Source organism: Drosophila subpulchrella, unplaced genomic scaffold, assembly GCF_014743375.2.
Source record: "Drosophila subpulchrella strain 33 F10 #4 breed RU33 unplaced genomic scaffold, RU_Dsub_v1.1 Primary Assembly Seq354, whole genome shotgun sequence".
In the NCBI taxonomy this organism is placed as follows: domain Eukaryota; kingdom Metazoa; phylum Arthropoda; class Insecta; order Diptera; family Drosophilidae; genus Drosophila; species Drosophila subpulchrella.
This window is the reverse complement of record NW_023665577.1, coordinates 420,249-434,608: the sequence shown is the minus strand read 5'-3', so window position 1 is coordinate 434,608 and position 14,360 is coordinate 420,249. Positions and strand designations below refer to the sequence as shown.

General features: G+C 39.2%; 1 protein-coding gene across 2 annotated transcripts in view; it reads left to right on the top strand.

The window, feature by feature from the left end:
• Positions 1-14,360, top strand: part of LOC119560030 (homeotic protein proboscipedia) — a 37,301-nt gene that overhangs the window by 12,394 nt on the left and 10,547 nt on the right. For both annotated transcript variants that reach the window (XM_037873326.1, XM_037873325.1), the window contains exon 3: positions 1,776-1,790. In XM_037873326.1, the coding sequence (XP_037729254.1) occupies positions 1,776-1,790 (15 nt within the window). The remainder of the gene's footprint in view (positions 1-1,775; positions 1,791-14,360) is intronic.

The window sequence follows — 14,360 nt, the reverse complement described above, 5'->3', positions numbered from 1 at the left end:
AAATTGCGTTTCGTGTGCGAGAGTGGGTGGGAAAACTGTCAGAATGAATGAGTAGCCTGGTCACACCTACTCGCTGTCAGTCAGGCCCGAATTCGCCCCAGAGCAGCCCCCAGCTGGAAAAGGCAATGCCAAGTTCCCCAAGCAGTTGCCTTAAATCGGACCTGGGATCGGGCAAAAAAGAAACTTAAGACTGCAAAACATTCACGGGCAGAAACAATACTCGCAGATGGATAGATAGCTCACCACATTCTTTTCAATTAGGTAATGGTCTTTGAGTATGATTAGAAAGTGTCTACTGGTACCTTAAGGTGGGACCAAGGGGAAAGTCTCTTGTGGGAACAAGAAAAGTTTAAGGGCGAAATAAATATGGCGTCCATTCAAAAAAACTAAGATATGGTTTCAATACCATTATTTTCAAAGATTTCTTATTTGTTTTCGTAGAGTATTAAAATAACATACATACTTTACGAATAAAAATGCAATATTTATTCCATAAACCAAACAGAAAAGCCCCATGAGCTTGAACCGGACGTAACTGCAGCTCCACCCATTAAAACCAGTTCCATCTTAAACGGAAATATCCGAAATAACTACACAAAGTGCCCAGTCATATTCATGAGCTTCGCATCAGCTGCATATAGAAATGGGAATGTTCGCTGATTATCAAACGAAAATATTTGCTAATCACGCAGCTGCTGCCGCTGCACGAAAAATATCAAATATTGCTTATGAAACTGCATAAACTTGGCAGCAGTTCGAAGGGAAGGGGAGAGAAGGACAGACTGGATCCGAAACCCAACCCAGTAGGAATTAAGTTCCAGGCTAGACGCTATTATTTCCGACAGCATGATTTTATTTGCCTTTGCCCATCATCATCATCATCATCATCGAAATCCAACCCCTTACTTGGGATCTCCTCCCTTTTTCGAATAATAGACTTCTTAGAGAAGTTCTGCGCTTCCTTGAGACTTTCCTGGCTGGGATTTCCTCCTTATTTTTTGCCATCGAAACTTCTCAATTACGAAGTTGGGTTCCAGGAACGAACTGGGCAAAGTGGGGATAGGAAGTACCACCACTTGACCACTCGTTACGTGCTGCATGTGTTGACCATGTCAAACCGGCTGGGAAACTTCCGCTTGCCGAACTTTGAGGTTAATTATTTTCCACTCTTGATACAAGCCAACTTCGGGAAGAAAGTTTCTTAGCCAATAGTATATAGTTATATATAGTTGGCAGCTCGGGGCAACTTTGTCACCAAAAAAGATAAACAAATACGGGCTCTCAATATTTTAAACTGAGCACCTCTACTTTGAAGCAGTCATGTATGCAACTTTGCAGGTGAATGGAGTCTTAAAAAATTTACACACCTCAATAAGCATTTAACGATTTTTTCGTGCATCTGGATGTATGCCATTTATGCTCATGTTTATGTTTAACCCCCTATTAAATTTCAGAGTAAGAATTTTAAGTTGCAATGACGAGAAGAATACAAAAATTCTTGCTACTTTTAAAGTTCCAGGTGGTTTATGGATATGACATTTTTTAAATATAATCTTTATGAAATCTTTAGATTTTAATACTTTTTTAATTTATCGATTCCAATTTATTTAGAGTAGTAAGACTTTACTTATTTTAGAAGACCTAAAGAAATGTGAAAAACTTTAGATACGTTAAAACTTCATCATTATTTTTTAAACAAAATATTGAAATTTCATCGTAAAATACTTTCCGTTAAAATACATTCCTAATTAAAACTCTATCTTTTCCCGTTTCAGGTGATAATTCCATAAGTAAGTACTTACATGCTAAACAAACAATTTCTCACCCATTGCGCAATACTTTAAACCACAAACCATAAGATTCTCCAATTGGCCTAAAACGATTAAAACCGACAACATTTTGCATTTGCTGTAAGAGATTTCTCAAGGCGAACCCGTAATTTAAGGGGCCCAGACCGCAGTAGCCTGATTAAATCTTATTATACCAATTTCGGTCCAGCCTACAGGGATGTGTGCAAAAACCGCAAAGCGAAAAATGCGAATTTCAATAATTATTGTATAGCGATTTCCCTTGAAAATTTGCTTAGCCAAATAATTATATCGTTTCTGCGGAAAGATCTTTCAAAGTTGTGACGACCATTTTGTGTATCGAAATCATCTAGAGTAAGCCCAAAATCAACCATAAAACCGAGAAAAAAGAGCCAATCAAGCGGCGACCATTTTGGAGACGGTTCAACGGAAACGTCGCTTTTTCGTGTTCGTGACCAAAGTTTAGGTTTACTTTTTTGGGGGACGGGAAGACAACAACGCAAACACGGCTCAAAACAAAAAAACGCAGACGGAAAAATACATATTTTACCTGAATTAAATTGAGTAACAAAACACGAATGTTTTTTATTCCTCTCTGTGTGTGTGGGTATATATAATTTAAGAAATATATGTAGACCAATCTTGTTCGTGTTTTTGTTGCTTGCTTGAAAGGGAGAGAGCCACGAACACGCTACCAGTTTAAGTTTGGCCCACACCACAAGGCACCACACACACCACCACAATCCGAAAGTCTCTCTCACTCTCTTTTTCTGGCTTTGTTGCGGAGGAAATAATTACATGATTGAGGTACTCCACACACACTTGCCCGAATACCCACAATGACAAGCAGCGGCCCTTCCCCTTCCAAAGTTCCCCGATCTGCCCACCTCGCCGTGTTTTTTGCTTTCGGTGGTGGTCGTTGTCTGATCGAAAAGAACATGTCAGGTTCCCGACCTGGCCATTGCACGCCTTGGGTTCTGTATGAATGAATGACCGCCATGGCGGCTTTTTATAGCGAGTGGTAGTGGTTCTTGCTGGTCGGCTTTTTTCCTAAGCTCAGCACTTAAAAAAATTCGAACAAGAATGTACACGAAACCCGGTTGGATTCAAGTTTTAAAAGAAAACGGCAATGTTTTATTAAGAACTCGGTGACTGTTAACATATTTGATCAATTCGCTGTTTACTAAGGTATTGACAATATAATTTCACTGAGTGTTTGAGAGATTTAGAGAAAAGCTTGGCATCTCATGGTATAAAACGATCTCAATTTTTGTTCAAAGAGATATTTCTAAGTCGGTTGTAGTTGTTTATGATGATCAAGAACATCTTTAAGTAAAGCGTCTTAAAAAATAGTGAAATTTAATTTTTGTATGTGGCGGAAATACTAATGCTAGTGAAACCATGTGTTCGATTTTTTATTTTTTTGTTAAAGTTTTTAGTAACATGTTCTATAAACCATGAAACCATGCTTTATTTGTATAGATATACAGTAATAAGTTCTCCAAAGTCTTAAAGGTTTGGAGGAAAGAAGAAACAATATATACCAACATTTTAAAGTAGAGATTCTAATATAAAGTCATAAAATGATAGTAATTGAAACTGTAATATACTTGGCTGAACTCGGCTTTGTTGCTTTGTACCCTATCCAAACCTTCTTGTGTATAAGACCCTACAAGGCGCTTTCTATAATTTTTTTTGAGTGTATGTAATTTACTCTAAGCCGCAACAATGTCGACTGACGACTGGCGACGGTGGAAGGCCCTGGCCCAGGGCAATTATTGTATCGCCGGCTCTGCCCACCCTACTACCCCTCAGCCCTACCACCAACTTACCCCTTGAAACTCCTGCTGGGCCACAAAACGGTAACCACTCTGTGAGGTTGTTTGTGTGTGTGCCAGGAGCCGAGTTGAGGTCAGCGCATTGTCGTGTTGTAATTGGCTGGCTGTGGGTTGGTTATTTCACAGGACATAACCAACACCCACGCTGGAAGGACACCATGTGTCACATAGGTTTATACATCCAGCGAAATCGGGTTCCAAGTACAGAGGGCTTATTATTTATTACTAAAATGTTTTCCTGTTTTACCTATCTTTCTGTTGATAATCCGCAGATTACATTATTTACTTTATTTATTTTTTATAGACCACGTGGCCTTTTTTGCCTTATGTCATAATATATAAGTTATAAGAACGTTGTGGTACTCCAAATATAATCAAGCTTAGTTTCCAAAAAAAATTTGCATTTCATAGAAACTACAAAAGGGAGTTATGTCTGAAACTTACATATATTAATCGACTCTGGCTCTTAAGATAGCAGGTTTATTTCCTTTTGATAGTTTCCATTCTCACTTGACTTTTTCCTTAACATAATACCATTATCCGTCTTGCAATATAACCTATCCTTCTCGCAATATAATTTGGGACTTCCTCGAATGCTCTTCTTACTCCAGTGCCTCTTTCGATAGATCATCTATGATATGTGTATAAGCTATTACTCCGACTTGTCAGTCATGAGGATTTCCCATTAATTTTGCCTGACCTCTAAAGTTCCGCCCCCAAAAGAAGTAGACGAAAAAAAGACTCTCCCCACGCTCAGACCTTCGAGCTGGGATCTTCCCATACCATCCCCCTTGGAAGTATTTCCATCTGTGGTGCGGTGGCAGGATTAATTTCTAATTTCGCCTAATGTCCAAGTGCTGCCCAGTTCGATGTTTACATTTCGGGTGTCTCGACTTCTAATTTACCTTGATAAAACGTAACCATTCCTATTCCCGATCCCGTTCCCATGCCCAGCCCTGTCCCCGGGCTGTTTTTGTCTCTGCCCCCTGAACGCATTCGAGCCGTAGAGGCAGAGGTAGCCGGACTCGCAGCCGGATTGGGAATCGTATAGACAGAGACGGGCCCACATGTTTGCATCATTAATCATGACGTTTCAGCTCTGACACATTTGGCCGATCGGCGGCAGCGGCAGCGGCTGCAGCAGAAGCAACGGCAAGCGGATTGTAATGAACACGTTTTGTAAGGCAGACAGCGAGAAAAACGCGGAGACACAGATACATTTGCAGATACAGATACTCAGATACATCGAGTGAGATACGAACGCAGACGCAGACCGAAAGATATGGCCAGAAAGCGGATGGAAGACGAAGACGGCGAGCTTGAGACAGACGCACGTCAGCGATGGACGTCGTCCACTGCGGATGCGTGTGCACTCAGAGATATTTCTTACAGAATTAAACATTTTCTAATTCTTTCAAAAAGTGAACAAATCCAAGAAAATCATTTCTGAAAATGTTCCTTTTTATAAGGGGTTTCAGGTTTTAGGCTTTACAAATTCAATTATTAAAGAACCTATTATAAACTAAAATCTTAGAAAACATCAATTTAATAAGCAATTTAAGTCTTAATAAAAAGCTAGTAATTTTTTATAATTTTTCTTATTATTATTTCTTTATAATCCTTATTGAAATGTGTTTTACAAAATTCAAATTTTATTTAATTTTAAAATTAATTTCTTACTTCCAAACACTATATGAGATATTTAATTTTTAGGTTCAAAAAGCATTAAAATTTTTTTGAGTGTACCCGCTGTGCGGCGAGAGACGGGAGAGCGGGCAGAGACAATGGCCCATTTGAAGACAAATATTTTCACAATGGCAGCAAAAGACAAAAGGAACAAAACCAACAGGCAGCCGAGGCAGAAGGCAACTCATGTAAATATTGGCCAAAACTATTTACGAAACTATTAGCTGCTGTTATGGGCAAGACTAATTGTGACTCTCCGGGGAGGGTTTGTTCATAAGGCGGGATAAGCTAGAGATAAAGGGACGTTAATAGGGGAAGAGTTTCTTAAGGATTGCATAAGGACTATGCACAATAATGAGGTTTAAACGATAATATGGTGAAACTGTGAAGTATGATGTTTGCGTTCTTAAAAATATCAATAACTATGGTGAAAACATTTCTCAAGGGTAGAAAAATATATATTCAAAATTACTTAACACTCTTTAAAAAAAACTTTACTTTTCTCACCTTCCTATTTCTTTGCCATCTTAATATCCCTATACTTTGCATCGGAACCTTGTTCTCTTAACCAACCATTTTTATACAAATTTAAGTAATGCACTCCTTAAAGCACGTTTACCCCGGCTTTCGGCAAGTTTCTGACTGAAAGACCATTTGTCCTTGGTATCAGCAAAGCTGCTACTAAACCAAATCTAGGTTGACTTATATACTTCCGTTTCCGGCAGCGAACATACGCTCCAACTCGGGTCGGATCCCCAGCCAAACCGCCGCTTGTGTTCGAGGGGTTTTTTATGGCCGCCTTTTGGGGCGGGGAGAATGTGATGCGGAGTGTGTACTTGGCGCAGAAACAGAATTTTATGCAAATATCCTAATCAAATTCGCATTTTGAAGTTCAACTGTTTTGTCCAAAAGTTTTACCTTCCGAAAAAGCCGAGAGCAAAGCCGGCAGCGGCGTTGTCGTCGTGTGGCAGACGCGGTCGAGACTCGAAGCCACGACGATGCCACCCATTTTTAATTTATTTCCACTTTTCCACTTAAAAAAGGAGCCACTCCACCCCCCGAAGTCCCGCCCACACCTTCATCCGCAGCCCGTATCCGGTGCGTGCGTCCGGCGGAGTTTGCCGGGTTTGGGGTTGGTGTTATCAGCCGCCCGTTTTCTTTCTTCCGTGCACTAAAAAAAATTGTTATTAAACTAAATATATATTTCTTAAAAAATAATGGTATATTATTTCCTAACAAAGAAAATAACTGTTAACTTCTGAACTATATCTCTAAACAAAACTAATCTTACCTGTTGTTTCTGAAATAACAGTTCAATGAATAGATTTATTTTACTGGTCTTTTTTATAAAGACAAAATTAATTTACTACAGTATTTTTTACAAGGGCTGTCAACACATTTGACGAATTTTAGTATGCTACTATTTAATGGACTTTGTGATATGTAATACTATTTAAATTTGTGTTTTTCAATTGTTTTTCCATATTTAATGAGGATCATAAAAACAATGATAGAAATATAAAATGATTCAAAGAATTCAAGTATTACAAACAGCTTAGCAACAATTTTTCTGTGAGTGCGGCCATATCCTCATCCGCCCGACATCGCAGCGGGGGTTGTCGCCCATATTTTCACTTATCAAAACGCCACCCCATTTGCCACCCACCGCAAACTTAAATCTGCATATCGAAAGCGATTAAACAGTTACCGCAACTTCTACTCCAGTGGCTTCTTAATTCGCTGCAAATTAAAACAAAGAATCAGCTCCTGGCGGGCAAAAAGGATAAAAATTAGTCACTGCGGTGACAGTAATTCAGGCGAAGGCCCCACATCCCCCTCCCAATCACCTCATCCCCTCAGCGGGGCTTATCCCCCGCCCCACCCCCGCGGGGACTGGCTGCGCCACTCGGCAACAACTGTGCAACATTCGTGCCATCCTCGCCGCCGGGTGATTAATTGCAATTTAAACGGTTTCAATTAAGGCAATGCGCATCCTTCGCATCCACTGCACTGAGCAGGCTAACATTTTCGGATCCGCTTTTTTCCACCTTTGTTCCATATTTCTACCCTTAGGATGGAATCGATGGCATTGACAGACACATGTTTCAGATGAGCGGATTTTCCCTGCGTTTGAAATGATTTTGGTAATTCTATTGGGAACCATTTTATCCGCAAAATGCTAACAAATGAGTACCTACACTTCATGGCTTCAAAACTCACCTGCCCTGCTTATTTTATTATTGTACGTTATTATAGAAGAAAAATATTGGAAAATAAAAATTTTTTACCCACTTTCGAATAAGGCCCTTTACAATTTTCCTTAAGTTAGACCAACTTACTTGATTTTTTTTTTAAACATAGGCATGTATGTTTCGTTTAATATATAAATTTATGAGATGTTTTTAAGCTTTATCCTTTCGGCTAGGTTGCCCAGATGTCTTAATCCAGTAATTTAGTCGAAAATCAAGAATTGTCATGTACGCTATGTCTAGGAATCGTTTAACAAGTGTCACAATATGGGTATATTATTGTTATTCTAACTATAAAACGTGTTTGTTGATTAAACTTAATTCTCAAATTTCACAAATAAATTCCTTGAAAATTAAATTTTCATTTAATAATAATAACTAGCTTTTACACTTAAACAAAAAACCAATAAAAATGACTGGAATGTCCTAATGAGAAGTGATGCAATCTGCCCACTTGCATTGGCCCCCCAGAGGAAACACAGATAATCGTTTCCAATCAGGCCATAATCGTTTCATCAATTCGCAGCAACTGCATGAAATATGGCCCGGCTCAATTGACTTACACCCCGCCGAACGATATATGTTTGTGTGTCCAGGCCATGCATAAATAAGCCAAATAAATGTGTCCGTATATCATGCATGCGTAAGTACATACGTTTACGTGCGGCCCGAGGAACTATGTGACATTTAGCATATGTCGCCACCTGTGTGGAATGCCCCGGCCGAGCTACACATGCATCTGACACGACCCACGTAAGACCTGGAAAATGGGGGTCGGAAAACCCCCGAAACGCAGGGGGCGGAAAACTTTGACGGGTGGCAAGACAAAATGCTAAACTTTGGCAAAAAGCGAGTTGCTTAGGCAAATTCGTATGTGAAACATTTGGCAGCAGGCGATTTATTTAATGTCTTTGCCATAGAATAAGGACCTCGAGCGGTTCAAGGAGGCGAATGGCAGGCAGTTGCATGTTTTAGTGATTTAAATGATTTATGTCCCGAGACTTTGACTCGAGGGTTAATATCGGCCGGGGAAACAGCAAAGAGCAAGCCAACCGAACAGCAGCAGCAACATCCACAAGAACAACCTGAACAACAGCGGGAACATCTACAAGAAAAACATATTTTAGGGGACAAATTCACTCAGAGCACTTAAAACAAAATCATCCATTTGCTAGGAAGACGTTTGCTAACGGGATCGAAAATGCAGAGACTTATTCGACTTTTCCTATTTTAAATTTATTTTACGAGTATAAGGGATTGCTATTTATTATATTTATCTTTGATATACACAATATCATTTTTCGATCATATTATTTAAGATTTAGGCCTCAGGAGTTCTTGAGAATAATAGAAAATGGTTCTGACTTAAGGGAATTCCAGTTGGTTGTTTTTCAGTTTTTTTTAAAATTTGTTTTAAGAGTCCTAGGAGAAAATTGTGTGTATTTTTACTGGCACTGGGTTCCAACTTGCTCATTGCCCATAACTCATTTCGAAAAGGCGGCGCTTGTGGCAAATTGAAGGCTACACCACCACCAGCTCCACCAGAATCCCGGCTCCAATCCGCAGCTGCAACTCGACGAGTTGAAGTTGAACTCATGCGAACACCGTTGAAATTCAATTATCAGCAGTGGCATCACGCATACGCCATGTTGTCGGGGCCGACATGGTGCGCACCGGCAATTAAAGCCACTGCCGTCGGAGCCGTTAATTAATTTGCATTTGCGACAGGCCAGAAAGCCTGTGCGTTCAGTGGCAACAGCTATGCTGAACAGAAACTTAAACTTGTTGATTGGCCAACACGACAGGTTAAAACTAAAGAAAGCAGGCTTAGCTGAAGTTGATGGAGCCGAAAAACATACTCTAAAATTTGTATTTTATTAGATAATTTTGTATATTACAAAACATAGAATACTAATATTAATTCTCAATGAATTTAGAGCATTTCCACAAGTGTATCATTATTCTAAATACCTATTCATAGTATGTGACGAGTAATTAAAAGTGAAATATGCTCAGAAGCCGTAAGGGTACAAGTTGCTCGGCCATTGCCAATTAGCCAATTTGTGTTAGCCGGCAACAAAGTTGTTCGGCCATTTTATCGAGCAAAGATTTATAGCATTTTTAAATAGTTTTCTGTTGTTGTTCTTTCTATGCATTAAGTGGTCTGTGTTGAAAGTTTATTGGTGAGAAGCGATTAAAATGAGAATGGAAGTTAGAAATGAAAAACTAGGAAGTATTTAGTAAATCTTGAAGCTGTTATATAAAGATCGTCTAGACGTTTATTATGAGAAATAGTTAAGATAAATTGAAGTCATAAAATATATAATTTGTATATCTATTGAACATTGCCTTTATTATAGTCTCAATCGATGTAACTGAGCTACATTTTATTACTCGGCCTTAGAAAGGTATTTCTAATGAAAAGTGAATTGTTTATTTTTTCTTTTGATTAATTAAAAATAATATTTAGCTTGGGATTATTCGTACTTTCATTCGAAAAATGTATTGTTTATACAACACATATATGTTGCACTGTGTTAAAAAAACATCAGAGATATCTGTAAAATATCATTTTATATATTTGTAGATAATCTGGATATTATGTACTTTGAACAAGGTTCCCAAGACATAATATCATATCGCGTTCTTTCGTACTTTTAATCTAATTGGATGAAGGAAATTCCTCAAGTTGTGGCCACCAGCTATTACCCCCAACTCAGCTATAAGGTTGTCCATCTTATTCTCGGTCTCTATTCCTCTTTTCCACTACACTCGCAGACTTTTCGCGTTTTCCTCTGGCATGCCGGAAGTGACTTTTGCTTTTTCTCTTTTTCCAATTTTTTTCACAATGAATATAGTTTTTTGCCGCCGGTTGTTGTTGTTACTCTGAGAGCTGTTGTTGCTGTTCGTGTTTAAAATAAGCAAAACTTGCGAAGAGATAAAAATGCCGCTTCAAGAAGTGGAAAAAGAAGCGACGATGATGGAGGAGAGAACCAAGAACAGGAAAATCGCAAAAAAATGCGAGTTGAGCTTGGCGTGTAAACGGTTTTTATTTTATTTTGTTTTTTTCAGAAATGTTTTTCCTTCAGCTCCCCAGTAAAATGTACCTTGAGATGTGGCCAGCCGACTGGGTGGCCAGAAGTCCGCAGATCTTGGAACCCCAATCCCCAAACCCTCCCAGATGAGCCCCCTTCCCACGAAGTGACGCGGCCACTCTGAAGTTGGCTAAGGGCGATTCACTTGCGAGACAAATGGAAATGAAGCGTTTATTCAGCTTTATTGCGGCGATAAGGAAAAATGAGGCATTATTTCGTTGTTTCAAGCAGAGTTTCATCTCGGGCTCTTGCGCTTTTTCCAGTCACTCGCACTCCCCCAATCCGTATTTATATTATTTATTTGAATCCGCAAGTTTTCCATTTGCGCCCCGAGGCGCTGAGTCGGCCTGACCACAGGTCGGGTTTTCCTGCCAGGGACGCGGCAATTTCCTCCAGCGTCTCCGGTTTTCTGGTGGCTGACCAGCCGTGAGTCGGCGGTTTCCTTATCCGCCCGCTTGGGAATCAGATTCGAGAAGGGGGTGGAGCCCAGGAGCCGGAATTACTTGCATTTAGATGTGACTCAAATCGAGCGGAAAAGAAATCACAGAATGCTTCTCCTGGCTGTAAAGATTAAAACGTTTACGATGAATGAAAATATTTGTTAATGTTGCGCTTTCCCAGTTGGAACACACAATTATTGCAATTAGTGTAGTTATCTGTATACGTTTAATATTTATTTTACATAGTATCATAGATCATCCTCATTATGAAACCTGTTAAAATGTAGTAGGCCCAATATGTGTTTTCCAAAATGGTTAGGCTTTAAGTAAATATATTTAAAAAAATATTGGAATTTTTACAAACTAAAATCGATTCCTGTTTCAGTATTCATCACCCACTTTCATGTTATGCCCCCTTTCGAAGATCATCACCCCCGAGTAAAGCCAATTATTACCCGACTACTGTGAATTTTGTTTTGGTTTCGATTTTCAATAACTCATCAGCAATAAACCGTGAAAATGAACAGTAGCCAGATCAATCAAAGGCCAGAACTTCGTTCGGTTGAGCTGAGATCGCGATCGAACACACGTTCACACTGTATTCCTAAATAATCCGATGGTCCGAGTGGCGTGAAGCCAATGCGATCGAACAATGGATCCCCATTGCCAGCGCCAAATTCAAAAGCGCCCAAAGCCGCGCATCATTAATTATGCTCAGTCGTTGCTCAACAGCAAATACAGCCACAAAAGTGGAAGAAGATCGTACACAAAAGCTGTCAGCACACGTTGATCTGTCAAACGCGGCAGCCGAAAAGAAATGCCAGCGACATCGTCAGTCAGTCTTTCAGTCGCTCAGATATTCAGCCACTCAGTCATTCAGCCATGCAGCCCCTGTCTCAGCCGTCGGTACTGCCACTTGGCTCTTGGCAACGCGACGCTTTTGTTGCAACTCAAACAAAATATTGATTAATCATAAGGAAACCAGGGAATATTTCGTCGAGAAGTCGGCCATTGCTAAAGGGGCTTCTGCTACCTCTTGCTCTGCAATTGTCGTTAGAGGTGACAGCGTGTCGGGCATATTTAAGACCCCCAATATGAATTTAGATCCCCAAGCCTAGCTAAATTGTAAATAAAATCTATCTCCAAGCTCTGAGTTCGAAATCCTTATTAAAGCGTTTGTAATTTTACTAATTAAATACATAACACAACACAAATCACTAGCTTTTTAAAGTCATTATAAATATATCTTAAGGTGTCTAAAAGTGTGATGTGAAAAAGGATATTCTTTTTTCTTCGCTTTAGGAATACTGTTGCATACTTTTAGATACCTAAAATGGCATTAAAAGAAGCACTCCCATTATGTAACAAAATAATTTTAATTAATTATTATCTAAATATGAACGTACAAATAAGAATATGTCTGCCATTTTAAAACATTGCTGATGATCATTATAAAACAAGTTACTTTACTTTAAATTAAATACTTGTTCCAAAAGATAAATTCTAATTAGTCTTCGGCAAAAGAAGTGTTTACAAAATAATTTATTCGTCATCTAAACAAGTAAGAAAATTTGATGATTCAAAGACCAAATTGTTATAGTCTAACTTCAAGGAACGTTAAGTAGGATCTTTCAATAGAACACCTTCCGGAATTACCATGTTTCCATCTAGTAACTCCATTTCATTCACCCATTCATGGTGCGTGAGCCCCTCAAAAGCGCATAGAAAATGTCTAATCACTCACCCATCTCTAACGTCATTCATGGCGAAGTGAATCTGGGTTGGCAGTTGGCTCCAGGAGGTGTCAGACCTCAAACGATCGTAAGCTGATTTTTGGCCTTCAGCTCTGGTATTTGTCTTTGTCCGGTCCGCAGGGGAGTGTGAGGCGGGGTCTTACAATTTACTCGTTAAATAATTTTTCATGCAACTGAGACCGAGGGGACTAATCATTCTCGTTTCCACGGCTCGCAGGCGGCACGCTTTCTTGTCCATTGTTTGCGAATACCGAAGAGCTTTCCAGGGGCCATTGTGCGGACTTCTGTTCGGGAATCCCACATCAGATCGGCTGGAACTAAGTATTGTCAGCACATGAAGAGGCGGCTTCCAGTGTAATCGCATTCGAGTCGAGCCTTGGTTTAGTTTTGGTATTTACGAAAATCAATTTCCGACGGGGCGAGCTCTTAAATCGACATTAATTTTCCATTGACTGCGATGAGGCTTTAAGCAGTTTTTTTCCGCTCCCATTTTTAATTCGCTTTCAATCTGGCAGACATGCAAAAACATAATCCACCCCACCCGCAGCACCCTCCACCCCTCGGGAATGTAAATTTACCCCATGAGTGAGAGAGAAGGAGAGCTGGAAAAAGTTTCCCTCGCTGATTTTGATTGACAGCTCTTAGCATCCCTGATGGATTTCATATTTTGAGCCCGCAGGACGATGTGACAGAAGGAGCAGGAGCAGAGCAACGCACCAGGCCAAAATGACAGCCAGCGGGAGTGGAAACCTGGCTTAAGCGTTGGGCAAAGTTTTTACAAAACAGCTTTCATTTTTCCATGGCAACCGGGAAAAATCTTTTCTTTTTTTCAGCTTCACCCTGCTCCTCGTCCATCCCCAGCCAACACATGGGCTTTTGTGTTCAAAGACCACAATATATAACACAAATATCGTAAATATTTACAAACTGCTGGGCCATATTGAAAGTTTTTCAATTTGAAACGCTTTAAAGTATTTAGCTAACTCCCTTTTCCCATGGTGCCATCTTTCATCTATGTCAATTCATTTTGAAATGTATAAATGCCGAGAAAATCTGGATAAATCATTGAGGGAAAAACTCAAACGAAAATGAAACATTTTAAAAAGACTGACAATTTTTATCATTGTTTTCAATTTCAATTTTCTGTTGCTAGCTTTCATAGCCTAATGACTTTTTGATAAGACTAAAAAGAGAGGAGAAAAATAAACACGCGTTAGTAAAGTCCAAAAAAAGTTTAAAGATCGTACATATATACAAGGGAAAATTTAAAAGTTGAGTGTCCTAATAATATATTTTTTAGTTAAATCAACAAGTTTACGAAATATCGGTGGTAAAATGATCTAGTAAAAATTAACACATGTATAAACATGTAAAATACACTATCATAATTACAATTAGCAATGCTAGTAATTTACATTTTGAAGTATGAATCTTTAATTAATTTGTTGGGTCATGTTAGTTAAGGTACAAAAATGTATTCCAATTATATT